At 37.8% G+C, this 20,125-nt stretch overlaps 1 protein-coding gene across 1 annotated transcript in view; it reads right to left on the bottom strand.

Annotated features, from left to right (window-relative positions):
• The window catches only part of znf827 (zinc finger protein 827), a gene marked incomplete at both ends in the record, with an annotated part of 70,810 nt that overhangs the window by 37,808 nt on the left and 12,877 nt on the right, over positions 1 to 20,125 (bottom strand). The window contains 2 exons of the mRNA XM_079265182.1: positions 172 to 344; positions 2,206 to 3,483. Of these exons, the coding sequence (XP_079121308.1) occupies positions 172 to 344; positions 2,206 to 3,483 (1,451 nt within the window). The remainder of the gene's footprint in view (positions 1 to 171; positions 345 to 2,205; positions 3,484 to 20,125) is intronic.

Raw genomic sequence — 20,125 nt, 5'->3', positions numbered from 1 at the left:
ATCCCATCAGGCATGGATGTGTAAGGAGTATAACCAAAGCATGCATATCTTTTAATGCTATCAATTATACTGCAAAAGCTTTAATACACACTAATCAACACTAACTTCTCAGGGTAACAAAGGGTGCAGGGTGACGTGATAAAATATAAAAATAAATTAATAATATCCGACCTTCATGTGGGACTTGAGATTGTCTTTGCGAGCGCAGCGGAAGGGACAGAGAGGACACTGATGGCTTTTCAAGCCTGTGTGAATGACCATGTGTCTCTTCCAGTAGCTCTTGCGTTTGATGACCAGTCCACACACAGGACACTGGAATGGTTTGCCACCATCCTCTGGAGAGCCTTAAAGAACCCAAAAAACACATTAAACTTTACATTTAGCAATTTTTATTTGTTTCTATAAAGGAACTGAAAACCTCCCTTAAATAGGGAAGTGACTGACTATGTCCAGATCTTGGAGAGACAACGTCTGCACACCTAAACTATCAGGTAGAAATGTCAGCTGGAAGCAATGGAACAACGAAAGTAAAAAGTCAAACATGTGTTAGAATCTTGATGATTGTTGTTGGCTTCATATCCAGCATCCATTACTGTTTAATTGGTCTTATTAGAAAGAGGCATGATTGCATTACAAATTCTACAAGGGCCTGTCAGGATAGCTTCATAAGTATTCCAGTGCTGTTCCTTGAAAAACATCTGGTAATCAGTGTTTGGTGAAATTACTGTGCTCAGCCATTCATTGACCTGAGGTGTAAAACCTCGAGACTGCCTATTTGCAACAATAAACCACCATCTGCGGCCCAAGCTCTCCAAGCTCAGCAGAGATCACGATGCAAAAAATTACTCCTGCTCACTTGGAGTTAAAATGAATGAAGCAGAAATAAAACAGAGGGATAAAATGTGTGTGAGTTTGGTACCTTTTGTGAGGGTGCTTAACGTGTCTGTCACCTGTGTAATCACTGAGATGTATCAGGAAAAGGAAGCAAGTTTTTCCTTCAATATCCAGAGCACAAAACATGCTATGTGACACAGTTTTATATTCCGACTGGGAAGGGATGACAATAAAACAAGACATGACAGTCAATAATCAAGGTCACATTTTTCAGTCTGGCAATCAAACAGCTACCTGCATTTTTACAGCACTGCTCGACCTTGACAGCACGCTGGGTTAGAGCAGACCCCCCCTTTTTAGCATGCAGATCACAGAATATTACATCGACTGTCTCATCTGTCTGAAGTCAATTTGATCCAGCCATTTTAGGTTTGGCGGGGTTGTGACACAATCCCTCAAAAGTGCCCATCAATCTCTCTGAAAGCATTCAGTTCTCCCTTATGACTACTTAAAGTCTGAAACTGTCTCTCCCTTTACAAGAGTGAGATCTTCGTGTCCACCACTGTTTGGATTGCATGTCAACATCTTAATACGTGCTTGCATATTATCCAGCATAGCCATTTCTGAGTAACACAGGGCGAGGGGGAAGGGAAGAAGAGTGTAAAAGAAAAAAAAAAAATGTGTGTGTGCATGCATCTGTATCCAGTCAGTGGAAAGTATGATGCGTTTGGCCTCAAGTCTACTGTGCTGATCAGTGCAGAGGGCTCTGGTTAGCGGGGGCTGAAGCCAGGAGGAGGCTGCCGAGATGGATATGGACTCCAGGGCTCCCCACTGTGTCGAGCGCACACTGACGGCCCCCTTTTGGCAGCAAGCACATCCGAGCACAAACGAGTTGGTTTGGGAAGGCAGTGAGGTCTCAGTCGGAACCCCCCGTTGAGCCCACAGACCATTTCCCAGACTAGAAGGCCAGCCAGGGCTGTTTTTTCTCGGTTATGCTCTCTGCTCAGCTGACAGTTGAATTGTGGCTACACTACTTGCTACTTCGGCGCCCATGAGGTGAGAACAAAACTATTACAAAACTGGAGAAAACATGTCATGAAAGTTCAGAGTTGTGCTTTTCTACTGGCATTATGGTGGCAAGAAAACCAAGTACTAAGCCAGCACAATGAAAGCAAAGACATTTTTATCTTTGTGGATTTATAGTTACATTGCTTTTTCATTGTTTTTTCCATTTCAACCGTTTTAATATGTATTTGATCTGTAAAATGCTGAATGGAACAGTATATAAAGAAATATATCTTTTGGCTATTTCATATGAATAAAGTTTTCTCTTGTTAAGCTGAAATTTAGTTGATTTTACATTAAGATTACCTGCTTGGTTATTTGGTTTCCCTCTGCCTTTTGGAGTGGAGGTCATCAACAACTCTAGGCTCTGGGTGGGCGTAGAGGGCGTGGGTGCTTTCTGGTTCTTGTCCAACAGGGGCTTCACATCCTCTTGGAGGACCCCTGCAGGTGCCAAGGGGGAGCCTTCCTTCTTCTCTGCCAGCAGGTTTCCTGCTGCCCTGGCTGCCACCTCTTTTAGCAAAGCAGCAGAAGAGGTCATTGACACAAGAGAAAGAAAGGAACTAGCTGAGGTTTGGTGGTCCGAAGCAGCGCTGGCTGTTGACGATGCTTGGCTCCTCTCGCTGACTTTCTTGGAAAGTGCAGCAAGGGTAGAGCTAGCTGACTGTGGGCTAAATGGAGAGTTGAAGGCATCAAAGCGCACTACATCGTCTCCTCGACCACCCCCACCAAGGGTGGGGACAGCGGATGAGGCAGAGGTGGAAGAGGAAGAAGATGTTGTTGAAGAAGAAGCCACAGCATTCTTGTCTTGAAGCACAGCATTGGCTGCTGCTTTTAACTTTTGGATTGCAGAGTCTGGAGACAAGCTGGAGCCGCAGGCTGTGGAGCAGGTGGATGGTGGCCACTTATCTGCTACACCTGCCCAAACAAAGCCACTGCCATTGGTAGTGGTGACAGAGTTAAAGGGGTCGAGGGGCTCTTGCTTGATGTTAGAGACTGAGGGTGCCAAGGAGGCAGGTGAGGCAGAGCCACTATTGTTGTTGTTATTAGCCAGTTTTCGGGCAAGAGCACTTAACTGCTGGGCATGGTGGGAAGATGGGGAGAGGGTCAAAGGTGGGGCTAGAGCAATTGGAGGGGAGTCTCCCCCAGCACTTCCTCTAGATGACCGACCCAGAACCTCCCCAGTGTCTAGTTTGAGTGACCCAGCCTCTAGGAGGCGCCGTAGGTTGCTGCTAAGGGGTTTTCCCAAGGCTCGAGATGCCGTCTCCCCATACAGCGATGACACCACTGAGGAGAGTGTGTCCTGGGCCGAGAATGCACCTCCATCCAGGCCGAGAAGTTCCAAAGAGGCACGATGGATGGGTGTAGGACAGCCCAGTGAACTCTCGCCTCCACAGGTATCATGATCTCCAGACCCAACACTGACTCCAGGCTGTTCATCAGGAGAGGAGCCCCTATGCAGGAGGAGCTCATCCTGGGTGTCTCCATACGACGATGACTCTGAGCGTGTGTCAGAGGCATTCCCAAACCAGCCTTCCTCCTCCACAGCACCGCCAACGGTCCCTCCTTCCTCATTGCCATCCACATCTGTGAAAGGAGGGAAAGATTTCAAATTAAATAAAAATTTATTTGTATAGCACCTTTCATACATGGACACATGCATAACACACCCACCGATCCCATGTTACATAGCAAAACTCTAGAATCATCTTCTGTCTCTTTAACCAACAAATGAAATAAAATGGAATTAAAATAATGAACATTTGGCTTGGCAAAATGTGAGGAAATGATATCCCAGGGATCCTTTCACACCATGGGGCCAGCTTACCCATAACCACAGACTACTGGAAAGGCCACGACTCATGGTAGGCTCCACAGTCAAATGGCTGCAATGCAAGGGCCAACTTATCAAAAGCCATCCCCGTGGCAACAACTCGACAGATCGAGTAGGTATAGCTCTAAGTGTGGAGGGTCCCCATGACGAAAACACTGGAATTAACAATGCTTATAAAGATCAAATAAAACTAATATAAGACAATTTATGCAACAGGTAAGGTGCTGTACAAGTACTGTTGCAAAAATCCCATATCACCACATTGTTATTGTAAACAGTTCAACAATAGAAATCAAAATAGGTCTTTTATGTGGGCTATGTGTTTGACATTTAAAAGGAACAAATCTTTCTAACTTTTTTGCTTCTAGGAGTAAAATTTTTTAACACTCTTAACAACTTTGCATGAAGACAACCCAAATGGCCTTTTAAAGCTTTAAAAATACACCTCAGTGCTCAACCTTCTTTTTTTAAACTTTGATTTTAACTGCATTTTTTATCATTTAAATACATTTATTTGATGTGATGTCATGATTTCTTTGATCTTGTTTTAACTTTTTTAAATCCAGTTATTCTTATGGGAATCCTTCAGGGCTTTGTCTACTTGGCCTTGGTTTTGTCTACTTGGAGCTATTGGTTTCTAATGTTACCATCAAGTGATATTTATGCAAAAGAATTCATGCTTTTAATACTTAATTCTAGCGTACACAGTTATGTATCTGCAGTTATCGAATAAAACACTTTAGTTACTTTTAGTGACTAAAGTAGGGGCAACTGTAGTTCAGATAAAAGAGCAGTCACCTCCCAGCGAAAAAGTCTGTGGATTGGTTCCAGGCTTCCCCTGACTGCTTGCTTTTAGTGTCCTTAGGCAAGACACTTTGCCCCCCAATTTGCCTATCAGGTATGAGTGAATGTGTGTGTTTGTGTGTGTGTGTGTGTGTCTGAATGTGCCATATAGTGTCATGAGTGGTAAACATGATTTGGAAAGCGTGACAGAAGTACAAGTCCATTTACCATTTTTATCTTAGTTGTCTTAGTTGAATAACTTATTCTTAGTTGAATAACTTGAATAAGTTGAATAGCAGGCTATGCTAACGCACACAAACACATGCATAGTACCCTTTGGACACACACTCTAAAACCATTTCTGAAAACTTCCCTTTTATACAGAAAAAAACTATCTCAAGAGGAGTAAAAGGTTTGCAAGGGTCTAGCACATTTTAAACTTCTTTAGTTTATCTGTATCATTGGTTGAAAGGTTGCTGCTTATGGAATTCTCAGGACATCTCCACTGGCAGTTATCGAGTACAATAATTTGGGGGGGGGGGGGGGGGGGGGGGGGGGGGCTCTCTGAATAAGCTGTTTGTTGCACAGTAGGTAGCATTTGAGATGCTATGTACTACTTTGGTAACTCAGTTTACATTGATTGTAAATAATAATAAAAAAAAGACCTTAGTGTTTTTTAAAGAATCACCTTTTGAAACTTTAAAAGTAGACAGCCAACGTTAAAGACCCATTTTGTGTCTTTTTTGTACTTCAGGTTATTTCTGCATCACTACCTCAAAAAACACAAGAATGTGGTAATTGCAGGTAAAAAAAAAAAAATGTGTTAAGCAGAAATTTCAAATAAATACAAATAAATGTATATACAGACATTTCAAGAGCTTGAGTTTACAGTATTAATGTCTGTATTTATTATTTGATTTAATCATCCACTGAACTCCATTGAAATTTCAAATAACTTTTTGGGAGAAATATCTTTATGCTATTGAAATGTGATTAATCAATATTAATTAATTACAAAGCCTGTATTTAAATAGATCTTTTTTTAATAGAGTTCCAGCTCTGACACATATGCTGTCACCTTCAAATGTATTCATACCATTTCATTAAGAGAAAAGCCTGAATTTATAACAGTCGCTCAACTAACTGGAGACTGAAAAAAGGTACAATAACAAAATTTTGCTAAATTATAATTTAGTGATAAAAGACACTGTTTTTTAATTTAATTGAGTTGAAGAAAAAAAATTGGCCCTGGTCAAATTAGAGCACTTTTCTAATGAACATTGACAAACTAACTTTCAACAGGTGCAGAAGTCTGATTGAGAGGTACAGAAAACACCTAATTGTAGTGGAATCATTGGGATTGTTCAACAAAATATTATTTTATGAGTGATGTAACATATTGTTTTGTCATACTTGTGTGCTTTCTTTAAAAAATCTCTTGAACCAGAATTTAAAAAATAATTTGTTATGATTTTCATGAAATATTTTTTTTCCAATTACTTTTGTCAATTTCAGCTTATTTCACAGTCTGCTGTTTTGTTTTGTTTTTTCTTCTTTAATGGGAGGGTATGAATAAATTTCAGGACGACTGTATTATATGGCAAGGTATTTATACACATGGCATGGCCAAGATTTTAGAGCAATTTAGTTTTCCTGTCCTTTTAAAAACACATTTTTTCCCACCCTTGGTCTGGAAGAGTCTAGTAAAGGGGTTACCATGACAACGGGTCCTTCTGGGAGGCTAGACAGCAAAGATTAGGGTAATGGAGGTTACAGAACCAGATTAATATTCATGAGCCTGCAGATATCACCAGGGAGCCAATAAGGATAGGGTTAAGGTCACCAAGGGTCATTAATATACACTTCATGTATCAATATTCATAAGCAAAACATTACAGCTTGCCAGACAAGGGCGAACAAAGAAAAGTGAATATTCCTGATACATATTAACAAACCTCCATAAAAATATGTCAAAAGCACCAAGACTGGGTGAAACAAAATGTCAAAACTGACATTTTCTCTTTGCATTACTGTACACAACTTCCCAAATATCTAATACAAAGATCCAAGCCGAGGTTTTTGAGAAAACTGGACATCTATGCTATCTATGCTGGTGGAAAATCACAAAGCAATGAAAGAATTATTTAAAATGTCTTTAACGCAAACATACATATATCTACACATACCAAAGCTGTCTTCACCCCCATGACCCTAACAAAGGTCTGGCGGGTTTGCTCTGTTTACAGGCAAAGGCAAAAAGGTTGCCAGGCAACTCAGCCCAACAACTTGTTGGGATTATCAAAGTTGGCTGACATCTGGCCGGCATGGCTCACTAAAGCCTGTAAGGGTGTCCAAAATCACAACCCACAATGGCAACTACTCTCTTGCTGCAACACATAACAGGCATTATAGTTATCTTATATCTAACACATCCATGCTTCTCTCCAATATTTTGCAGTCACAGACTAATCCAATACAATTGTTCATATTTTATGTATAATAAACCGTTGATAAACCCACTTTCAGTAGATCTTATTACAATTGACAAAGCTACGTGTCTACATTTTCTTGATAAAGGGGACTGAAAGAAATCAAAACGCACCGATTGTGACCCCCATTTCCCATGTTCCCTCAAGCCAGGAGCCAGTGAGTCATGCAGGGCAGGGCTTGACCCATTTCCATGTGACATGCAAAAAGCAGCAAGAGTCACTAATGGCTATAATGTGGTTAGAGGGAAATTGCTAGATTGTTGACCCAAGGTCTTAGCTTTGAGGCTGAACTCTCTTGCTTCTTAGGTTCACTCTTAAACGTCAGAGTTAGGTGCAGCTGGGTACAATGGTAAATTTCTGGCCAAGTGCTACAGTGCACTGATGAACTCCACTTCCATGGCTTTGTGTGTCACAGGCAGGCCAGTCCCATGGGCCGAGTGACATTTTCCAAGGTCATGGTCTCTGGCCCAACCTCTAAGGGGGCTTCACTTGAGCTCTGCACTCAATACTGTTATAAGTCCTCCATATGAATGGGGAAAAGCATATGCATACATTTAATTAAGCTACAACCATATTGCCAACAATGTGATTTAATGTTCAAGTCCACCCTCCACTGCTTTGTTTCTGACACAGTCATCTATTTTGCCTCTGGAATGGTGGCTGGCTTGGTGACAGTAACTAACACACACATACACACACAATGTGATGGAGACATGGAGATACAGGCTGAGGCGGCAAGCGTCTGCCACTGAAAGGGGACCATTTAGCGGTGTAATGGCGGGGATGACTTGCATGTTGAGACAAACAGCTGCAGGGTGCTCAGCAGTCTGGATCTGTTATCACTCACACACAAATGATTCACTGGTGCAGCAGTTGAAGATTTTCGTTTTGGGACACAGATGTATAACAACACAGTATTATGAGAGACATCAACAAAGTCATAGTGCAGGCTACGTAAATGAAAGGCAAAAGTGACTCAAGACTGACCAGCATAAACTATTTTGAGCTCAACCAGACACACACAAGAGGAACATGCAGACATGACAAGTTGATGTAATTTACAGTATTTGGAACATTGTTAAAACAACCACTAGCAGAGAACTTGCTACAGCTACAGCTAAAAGCAGTTGTACTTTTCAGGTTGTTTCGCAGGGCTTTCGACCAACCCTGTTTATGAACTTGGCAAGATAACACTAGCTGCTGCTTTTCTAGGTCAGAGGGACTGAAGATATGTGTGTGCGCGTAAAGAGAGTGTGAATTAACAAAGAGAGAGAACAGCAAAAGGCAGGAGTAAAGGTAGGTCAAGAGGTCACGCACCACATGACTTGTGAGGATGCTGACTAACTTATTCCCTCTCTTTCAGACCCACACATATTTTTTATATACACATCCTCACACAAAGCTACTCTGTTGCTTAGCCAGGCATGAAAATTGCCATCAATGACCTCAGGCCTAAACCGGGTAGGGCAGAGGAGACAAAAAGGCGAAGGAAGGCAGAGACAGATAGAGGAATGGTAATGGGAGGGGCTGATTTGACTGGGCAGGCAAGAAGAAGAGGCCATTAGCCGATTAAGGTTGGAAGGAGGTGCATCAATACTGCGCCGATGTCAAAAGGAGAGTCATGCCCATGAGCTAATATAAGAATGAGAGAGAGTGCCCAGGAGATAGAAAGAGAGGTATAGCAGGTCACAGAGTCACTAAAATCTCAAAGATTGCTGACCGCAAAGACCTACAAAGTGAGGCAACATAAAAGACTGCCACAACATACTCAGACGAAAGTTATCACATTTACATCACCAAAATGATTAGCCTCTTTCCTGCTGGAAGGGTCCAGGTTGTCTTTGTGTGTATGTGTACGTGTGTGTGTCTTTATGAGTGGGTTAACGGGGCTAAGCAGAGGGGGAGGATGGAGGAAGGAAAGCAGTGAGTATGGAGGTAGTGGAGAAGCAGAAGCGGTGGTAATTAAGTGTCCGGCTGAGCCCTGGCGGGGCTTGCCACGGCCGCAGGCTATGCTAATGAGCACGCCCAGCGGTCAGGGCTGCCTTATTAAGAGCTCACTGGACAATATGGTAGGAGAGATGCACCACTGGCAGGCTCATGTCTCAGCAAATGACTAACAGTCTTCCCAAGGAGGAAGGTAATTCCATTAATTGGGACGCATTGGATCAGGATCACCTCCCTTTCCTTTTTGAATAATCTGTCATTTACATAAGCTTTTTACACCCACTTACACCCCATTTTCTAAATACATTTCTGTACCTAAATGTATGTATTCTTCTTTCTCTGAATAACATGAAATTTGCAAATATCAAAAATACAGATATAAATAAAGTGATGAGTCAGAAATCTGTTATATGGGGTGTATGATATTGTAACGTTTGTGGTAATGGAAGATTTTCTGGCTCTGGTAGAAAATGTAATTTTAGTTTAAAATGATCACACATTCTGGGTCCAATGACATAACATTTAATTGCGCCTTAACCCATTTAGCATGGTAGTGCTACGTTGAATAAGTGAACAGGGAAACTTAGCATAGCAAAGCAGTGGTAATATTTAGAAAGTTGATTTTGTCATCCAACAAAAAGAATTTCTTTGTAATTCCAAAGGGAAATTCAGGCAAATACTGGATGGGACCACAATACTAGAAGCAGACCTGTCACCACTGCTACACAAGGCTTCCAACTTAGCGACTGTCCCTATATTTGGTTAGTTTTCCTAGAAATAAATAAAATCAAACCTTACATTCCAGTAAGGTGAAATTGTGAGTGACTTCAATGAGTGCAAGCAAAAAACAAACCAAACTAAAACAGCATGGAATTGCATAGGCTTTATTTTAAGGTACAGCTTCATTCAAGCTTGGAAAAAGGTGGAAGGAATTTGTGGAATTTGTTATTTATTTTTCTGTTGGTAATGAAACATGACAATTAAACAAAAGGAAAAGCCAAGACAACAGAACACTGAGGCAAATTGTCATCCTGCACACAGAGCAACTTATTTTTTTTGACAAACTTGATGATAGTGTGATGTTCTGTCCCTTTCGTTGGAAAAAAGCAACATTCCTTTTATTAATCCACTTAAAATAGGTGCCCATAAGTGCTGCTATAATGAGTACAAGCAAACAACAATCATTACAGGTAGCCAGTCACATACCAGTCTGAATTTCCAAAAAGATAAGGAAAAAAACTAAACACTTTCTCTATTTAAAGAAAAAAGAAGAGGGTTTATGTTTAACATTCAGTTTGAACATTTTGGGGAACTTTGAATCCATTCTTCCTTTTTTCATTTCAACCATATCTGTTATCATTTATTAGAGACGAAGACACTCTGAGCCCATCTTTTAGTTGGAATGTGAGGTGAGACGATACTCTCTGTGAGGATCAGAGTTCAGGCAGCAAGGCTATATATACTGCTGGTTGAGTCGTATTGAAATGTAGTGCAAATTACCATGTGTGTATTTTCAGCCTTGGCCTCCGTGGTTTGTGGGTACTTTGGGCAGCATGCCAGAGGTGAAACAGGAAGGAGAAGTGTTCTTGGAAGAGAATAAGAGGACTGAGAGCCTCAGACCTCTGAAATTCCTCAATGCAGATGAAGTGCACTTTACCCCGGTTTGTTTTTCCCTTCCATTTTTAGCATCTCACGTAAAAAAATAAATAAATAAACAAATAAATCTTTCTCATAACATCAGATGTGTCATCAAATCAATGGGCCTAAACTGCTTGAGGGAGAGCTAATATATCTACTGCATCTGTGCAGCATAAACTGTAATATTACAAGGTTCATCATTAAATATAAAATATCTTTTATAGTGCCATACTTTACTGTGAACCTAAGTGAAAGTGTTTCTCATCATGATTTCTAATCACAACAGAGCATGTTATGATGAACATGTGCTTGTGTTGTGGTATATTGCAAGTTTTCATTATATTACTAAAATACAGTACATTTATGTGCTAAATCTATCACAATAGAATCTGTTTTTGTTTAATATTATCTGTGACTTAGAAGCACTGTGCCCTGAGAGAACAGCTATTTCAATTCTCTTTATGTGCTGATATGGTGAAATGACGGTGAAGAAATGTGACATGACTATCTCAAAATTGGATCAAAATTAAATATAGTAATTTCTACATTAAGCACAACTCAAATTCAATCAATTTATTAAGTACTAACTAAATAATCTCTCCATCAGCACAAACAGATACAATGTGTGTGGTCATCACATCAAAATACACACCCATTAATTACTAAAAAAAACATGGGTTTAACAACCAACTGGAAAATAATATGACTAAATGCATGGGAGGGGGGCACTAGAGCTTCTTACACCCTTTCGTTCAAGCTCGTCTTGTCCTTAGTAAAATGATATCATACACTCGTGCTCCATCAATTCTTCCTCTTAAATGAACACAAATGTCATACAGATATGTGGATATGTGAGTGCTTTTGTTGTAACATTTAGATTTTTTTAAATTCTCTGTGTAACTTTTTAGAAAAGCACCGCTTGAAATAGCAACTTAGTATGCTATAGTGTTTAAAAAAAAAATACATATAAAAATCTATACTCATAATAATCAATACTAAAATATAGTTGGATATTAATTAGCATAGGTATCCATACTTAAATGCCACTTTTGCATCTGCTGGTTTATGCAAAAGACCGGCAAGCCTGTAACCATTTTGAACAGGCACTGCAGTGGGCAGTCCCTCCCCCCACAGCAGCTTCAGATGGACATATTGTTTACACTGGAGAATGCACTTTAACCATGGCAGCAGCCAAAAGAAACTCATACTCAAGTTCTGTGAGGCCAGTCTTGTAAGATTGTTGTTTGGACTTTAAAGCAATGCTTCACCTGAGATGCATAGTCTCCAAACAGAATCGCATTATTCATGGAAATGAACCAAGGTTAGTTCAAAGTGGCCCAAACTCTCACTTTGAAATATATGCACAGTATATAGAGATGAGCAAGTTTCTGTTCAAACATAACATGAATAAAGAGATTCCACTGTCCAGCATTGTCAAGAACATGTTAATTATGTGCCTGGCAGTGTCTTTGCTCCTCTCTCCAAAATCTAGCATTGTCTTATTAAACAACGCACTCGTATTTTCCACCACTGTGCTACAAAAGACCAGGAGGCAAAAAAACGTTTAATTAGCATATAAAGTTGAAGCTTTATGTCCACATCCACAGTTAGAAAGGCTGCTAGCATTCATAGTTACAGTAATATTGCCATGCTTACCAAATTTGTTCTTTTATGACAATCATTTTTGTACGTCTTGGAGTCCTGGGCTGAGACTGAGAGAAGGGAACCAACCACCAGGCCTAAACAATGTAACCCCACTTGCCAGCAACGGTGGAAATCGCCAGACACACAAAAACTTGTTGTAGAGTACATTTTGATGGACAAGATTCCCGTCTGATATATTGTGTGGACTTTTTCTCAATTACATCTTCATCTTTTTAACTAGTTTGTTGTATTTACCTGATCCGTGAGGAATCCGTACCTGATTGTGAGGAAAAGGACACTATTGTTAAAAAGTACACTAAGTACTTGTTGAAGTTTCTTTTAGTTTGGCTTTTTTTTTTTTTACACTACAGGGAGCAGTTTGAGAAGACTACAGCTGCATGAGTTATCAGGGCTTTAAAAATCATCCATTTATTCTTTCATATTTATAAAAAAAAAAAAAAAAAAAAATCCTTTTACAAGTTGTGATAATGGGGTAATGGTTCGCAAATGGCCTCACAGTAAGAAGGCCTTGGCTCGGGGGGGTTTGAACAATGGCCGTTCTGTGTGGAGTTTGTATGTTCTCATGTATATATGCTCTCTCCTGGGCTTCCTCAGGCTTCCTTCCACTATCAAAGATATGTATGCTAGGTGAATTTGTCCTTAAATTCTCACTATGAGTGAATGTTAGTGTGAATGATTGTTTGTCCCTCTCTGTTGGCCATGTGATGTACCCTTAATTAGACTAAGCAGTGTAGAAAATGAAACAAGTTGTGATTGTTATTTTGTGGTCTTTAACTTTGAACCTTTTTCATTTTTGAAAGTGTTTTTCCCCTTTTGTGTAGTATCAACAGTAGTATCAAGTACCATCCTTCGTATGAATATCAAGTTTGAAATTTTAGTAGTATGATAACCATAGTCTGCTGTTCCTGCTGCAGGCAGACAAGGTAGTGTTAGCATTATTACACAACAAACAATTGTGCTTGCTTCAAATATGGCAGCAGCCAGATTTACCAGTAAAGTTAACTGCACCCAGGGTGCATAACCTAGCCACTGACAAGCATATGGATATAATACAGGAAGTATTATGTTTCTTATGTAATGATGTGTACTATAAACATAATTGTCAATATATGTATGAATATAACTAAAAAAAACAAAAGGTAAGTTATTATTTACACATGCATTCATTGAAATAATCTATTTTGGCTTTGTACAATCTATTTTTATATGACACTAAAATAGACAAATAAAAGAAAATAATCTTGACATAAATGTTTGTCATATTGCCCAGCTCTAATATATTGTGTACATGCAAGCATTTACTACTGCAAAACAACTGTTCACGGGAGTCACAGGGGCATTAGTAAAGCATCTAAAAGAGGTAAATAAATATATATTACAAAACAAAAACATAACATTTCTATTTATCTGATTTCAAGTAGTGCAGCAGATAAATTCAATTAAACTCTTCTGAGCTGAGCAGTTGATGTGATCCCATCAGCAATAACTAAGTTGGCTGACTCAATAAATCATCCAAAAATAGACATAAACATTACAAATGAATGCAGTCGAGCAACACCTTGTGTTGATTAACACACAAAATTTATCATGATCATCATTCTACAAAATATATACAAAAAAAAAACGAAAAAAAAACATTGAATGTACATGCCAAGCTCAAAAGTCAACCAGCCCTAGCCAGCTAATGACACTAATTGATGAGTGAAAACAGGCCAATGCTTTCCATCTATCACTTTCCCTCAAAACAGCATCAGAATATTTGAAATGTCGCCTTAATACAACACTGTCAAATCCAATCTCTTTCTACAAATCTCTGTTGAAACGGAGTGGACAAATGGCCAACGTTTTATAATCACTGGGCTGTAATATAAGGAATCTTTCAAGGATACATCGGTATATTAAACAGGTATTTTCTTTTAAAAAGTTTACAAGGAGAAGAATTTTAAGAATATAGTGGACAAAACTTTTGCCATATTGGTGCATTCATGTGCCATCATACAAACTATGTTGTCGTTTTTTATTGTATGTTGGCCAAATTACATGAATTCCCAACAAATCCCGAAGATGAGATAACAGCTCATGTTGTAAATGTATCTACTCTGAAACTCTTTATTTCAACAAACAGTAGTAGCAGGAGGATAGATAAACAAACCAATGCCATTGCATTTATAGACTGAACATAATTAAACAATATGGACAATACAAAAGAAAGTTGTTATGCAACATTTAGGAAAATCAATCAGTTAAATTCATGTTTTAATTATTCTATAAAGTTTGCTTCATTTGGGGCCTTTTCTGCATGAAGTGATGTGACCGTTGTCTTCAATTGCTGTCTCCTTTGGCCTTTGAAATCTTACGCTATTTCTGATATCACATTTGCTTGTAAACTAACATTAATAAGACACTGACATTAATGACTTTAGTGTAGTAAGGGCTCCATTTCCTTTGTAAAAATAAGAGCTAAACATGATGAAAATGTCCTTCTTCTAAGAAAAGATTTAGAAATTAAGAGCTTATTGTATCTATTAGGAAACTCACTTTAATCCGCAGTTTTCAGCTTTCGGGGAAAGAGGTCAGTTAGCTGTTGATGACACATGTGTTGTAGTGAAACATGCACATTTAGTCTCCAGCAGTTTGTTAAAATGCATCTGAACTTTGTCAAGATGTATTTCAGTTTATCACTGACAAGAATAAATGGCCAGCTAATTATTGAGATGCTTTGCTTTTGAAACATCATATCTCTGATCTGACTTTGATCTATGACAGCCTTACAAATTATGTTTATGAAAGCAACAAGTCATGCAAATGCTGAGCTTGCAATTTGTTTGCTCTGTGTTCAAAAGACGACAAAGACAATCCAGGTAGATTTTAGCCAAAGATGCAAAAGTGAGTAGCAAAATTCAAGACAAATTATCTTTTTTAAAGTAACATCCTTTTTGGAGGCCTTTATTTCCCCGACTGGGGATATGGCATACCCTGTTCTGGGTAACTTACAAAAGCAAAGATAGACTCTGTTTCACTCAACGAACTACAGGCCAGCTGATATTGTGTATCATGCAAACCATAATCAGAAAACAGCCATAAGCCGCTGAGCAACAGAGCTTTTACAGCCAGAAAAAGCACAAATTATTTATGCAAAAGTCTAACAATTCCCAATATCTCAGCTTTCAACTGGATTGAAAATTCTTGTACAAAGAAAGGGTGATACACTTGTATGAGTATTAATCTCCCTCTCACTAAAGATAAACTTTAGATCAGTTTATCTTTTCAATTTTTAATGACTTAGGTCAGTGATTACAATTATTTTTTTTCTCTGTTGTGCTTATGTGCTTATACAGATTTTAGTTTGTGCTGCTGCTTCAGCTTCTCTGGAATTGAAATTTGGAAAACAATCTATCAAAAACAAGAAGATATGGGTCACTGCTGCTGCTGTACTCATGAAAAAACTCCATTTCTGACCATTATTGACATTATGTTTATGATTCAAAATAATTGCTTTTTGGAAATACAAAAAAATGAATTAATCATAAAATAGAAATATCAAAATGTGTCTGCTTGTAAAGGTTTGTCTGTCTGCAGCCTGCAGCTGAACCATCCACTGGGTAATTCACACACAGCTCAACTTTTTGGGATTAGGGTTTATGAGGAAGGTTAGGGGTTAACGGGTGTGGGTTCTTATGTAACATGATGAACAATTTGGATGTGATAGCACAGGTACACATGGTGTAAAAGGTCACTCCTTAGTCTACATGTATTGTGGGTCAGCAACAGATCTATTGAGAGGATCTTTTCTTTAAAGAATTAAATGTAAATGTAGTTTTTTGTGTTGCCAATCCCCTTGGGGATGAATAAAGTATGTTTGATTTGATTAGCCAGAAATCTGCATCTAATCCTTGATTTTTCACACAATGTTAATATATATATCTTAACCAAGCAACTGTTCTGTACATGATGTGTGAATCTGTCATTCTGTCATCTGTCAACACTCTAAACAGATTGGTAAATGATAAGTATGAGAAAGATCTTAAAAAAAAAAAAAAAAAAAAAAAAAAAATCATGTGTAATAATCATGAGTTATCAATGTCTTATCTGTGGTAAACGGAAGTCCAAGCACTCTGCCAGGAGACTCCATTTGTTTCTGGACACGTAAACCAAAGAGGACACCAAAAGAGCAAATTTTGCCACCTAAAACAACCCAGTGTTTTGATGCTTTACAGTGGTTCAGTGGTGTGAATTTTCAATACTTTTATGTTGGACCGAGTCAGTGGATCTGTATAATACGGTACATTTTAAAACAACCAACCAAATGGCATTTTGCTCTTATGCTATTGTTCTGTTTATTCTAAACCAAAAGATCTGCACTGAACTCTGTAGGCTGTCCTGATGATTTGATTTCACAATTAATTGTGGTATTTAACGCTGATTAATCGCATATCCCTCGATCCAGGCACTTTTTTTTTTTTTTTTTTTTTTTTTTTTTTTAGAAAAGATTGCTTTCAAATCATATTGGGAGATCAACGCAACTCGCACACGGAACAAAAGCAAAGTTACACAGCATCAACTGCTGGATAACCATCATACTGTGTTTGCTATAGTTCACACAAAAGAACCCTTCCAAGTCCAGGTATCTGTCCTGCAGCTTTTTACATCTTTATTCTCCAAGAACATTTTTAAGGCATTTCTAGGAACTTGAATGCCCCAGAACTTATATAACAGAATGAAATGATTCCTGGTAATCGCCATGGTTTGCGTTACCACTGCAATACACTGCAATAACACTGTTGAAGGTTCCAATGATGAGATGATTTTAAAAAATAAATTAATTAAATAAATTAAATTTGATCCTGCTTCTACTTGTTTTTTTAAAATATATATATATATATATATATATATATATATATGTGGAGATACAATTTAAAAAATTCATGTGGAATGGTTTGGGTTTCTGTTGTTTTTTTTTGTTTTTTTCCCTGTTCGATTATCTTGCCATATCTGAATTGTTGCTCTTTTACAATTTTATAGTTCTACAATTTGGTGGAGTTACAAAAGGCAACAACTATGTTTAAACTAAGTAACAATGTACCACATGAACTCTTACAAAAGAGGTTTTTCAATCATGATGGCCGATATAATCTGAAGGAAAAAGTGAATTTGAAGATTTTAAAAATGACACTAACTATAATTAAGCATGTGCATTAAAGGGAACAGTGTAAAATTTTGGAATAAACTTCAAGAAGAACTCAAGCATGTCCAAACATCCAGATTAAGGATAAATTCAAATAAATGGCTTATGGTTATGGTTATGGTTAACATAAGTGAATTTCTCAATTTACTCTTGTATGAGTATGTATGTATGTAATGTATACTATAGTGTATATGACTATGTACATGTGTATTTACATGTCTGTGTATAGATATGTTTGTATGTCTGGATGTACATATGCAAAATATGTTCAGTATACAAGAGTATATGTACAGGTATATGGTTGGCCAGTAGATATGACTGAGAGGATGCAATGTTCAATGCCGACTTATTTCATGTCTTTTGTACTTTATTCTGATTTCTTGTAGACAATTTTTGGACACATTCTTAAATCTAGTATACTACTACTATTAAGGGGGGGGGGGGGGGGGGGGGGGGGTGTATATAGATATATAAGTGGTTACTTCTTCCTGCTACTTTTGAGCTTGATAACATTTTTTCTTAAGTTTAATTTCTTTCATAACTGGCTTTGTAGGGTTTCTTTCTTTTTCTTTTCTAAAAATGATATGTATGTTTACTCTGATAGTAGAATGTGCTTTTGTTCTGTATGCTTGAGGGGGAAAAAAAAGCACAGCAATCAATCTGCAAAACAAAAATAAATTAAACTAAATATCCTATAAAAAAGTATTTATGTGATTTTACATACTGTGTTGTGGAATTGATTCACATAATAATATTGTAATAATTTATTTGACAATAATTATACCAAGAAAATCTATAATCATTACAATGATTACAGGTGAAACAATAACTTCTCAGAAGTTATTGTTGTCCCAGAATCCAGCAAAAAAAAACAAAAAAACAAAAACATGAATAAAGAATTTAAATTTTTCTTTACATTTGAGATTGGTGAGGTGCAGTCACTCCCAACACATAAAAGTAAAACAAAAGGAAAATGCAGGTTCTTGAAACTTTAAGAGGAAAATCCCCTTAAGCTCTTAAGTCCTTTGCCAACTCGGAAACTAAGCTATTGTGACAGGAAAAATAAAACAAATAAACAAACCAATAAGGAAGCCAGACTAGTGCCAGCACCGAGACACAAGGATTAACTTACTAATTAAAAAGTGAAAAATTGAAATACCAAACTGATATCTCCATTGTTCCAGGCTTCAGTCAGCTTCTAAGTGACACATTGCAGTGGAGGTTTGCTATTGACGAACTGTGCCACAATCTTGTACTATAATAAGTCATTAAAATAATGAAAATGCCTTGTACTGTTGATAATGATGAGTCATGCTTTATTTGAACATAATTATCAAAAACCAGTAAACAAATCAATGCAACCACTGAAAAAAGAAAAAGTCATTCAATGTTGAATGATGTTATGCACAATTCATTTTACCATTCAAACCTTTTCTATGTTTAAGTTTTCATTAAATAAATTGAAACAAGTACTGAAACCTAATATAACTCACTATGAATCAGCATGTGCCATACAACATGGGGTTATAAAAACAGCAAACATAACATTTTTCAAAAAAATAAGAAATACTGACTGACAGTCAAATCCATTGTGCAGATCTGTCTCAAACCTTTACTACAGGGTATTATTCATTGTTTCAATAATGAGCGTAGCACTTATTCTGATGTAATTTTACTAAACAAAAACTGATTTCATACTTATAAAACATTTGGCACCAAGTTTCCTCTCACAAGATTTTAACTAAATATCTAAAGAGTAAATGATCACCGCTTTAAAAACAAGATGTTGGAGAGAGGTCAAGTCCAGGTTCAGGTCAACGTTTTATATTGTTAGTTCCACCCGAGTCTCATTCTGTTACCACAAATCTCAAAAACGTATGTCAAAAATGAGAGCAGAGAAGGAAACATGCCATTACATCATTGGTCATAATTATAATCCAATCTTGTTTATGCGCCTTCATTTTTTTTTTCTTTTTAAGCAAAATCAAACCAATCCCACAGAGCATCCACAAGGTGATACAAAATCATCTTAGTGAGGATGTGCTCTTGCTCATAATAAGTAAGTTCAGAGAACAGAGGTCAGACTCATATTAGCCATCTCAGATAAGAGCAAATTGGCAATGCTAGTGTTAGAAGCTGAGGCAATGGACTATTATGAACCATTATTATAGATCAAACATGTAAACAGTCAGTTATCTTTATTATGCATTATGCTGCAAAGCAGCTGCCTCTAAATAAGTCTTGAGTCAGGGGTCTGTCGCTGTGTGCCATCTGGGTCTGTAACTCTGTAACTGCATTTCCTGGTATTTCTCAATTCTACAGAATTCACACTTCAAATGTGAGACAAGTTCAGTTCAACAGTAAACCTTGAACACTTCTACTAACAAGCCATCAAAAAAAGTTATTTGTTCAACTGGTTTTATTAATTTAGTCTACCCAAAGAATTCCCTAGTGTTGGTTTGGGTAAAGTATTCCAATAATCTGAGTAGCTTCATAGTATGTCAAAAAATAAAGATTTGCATAGCTTGCTTCATATATCCTAATGTAAAACTATTTCATTATGAATAAAGGTGTGAGCTGATAAAGCATGTATGTAGTCGGACAAGACAAATAAAATCCTTCATTTGTGGGGAAAAAGGAAGTAGCCATTCAGATTGAACCGAACTGGATGTATTATTGTAAGTCAAATAC

Source organism: Telmatherina bonti (assembly GCF_933228915.1).
Source record: "Telmatherina bonti genome assembly, chromosome: 3".
Lineage (NCBI taxonomy): Eukaryota > Metazoa > Chordata > Actinopteri > Atheriniformes > Telmatherinidae > Telmatherina > Telmatherina bonti.
This window is presented reverse-complemented; position numbering and strand designations above follow the sequence as displayed.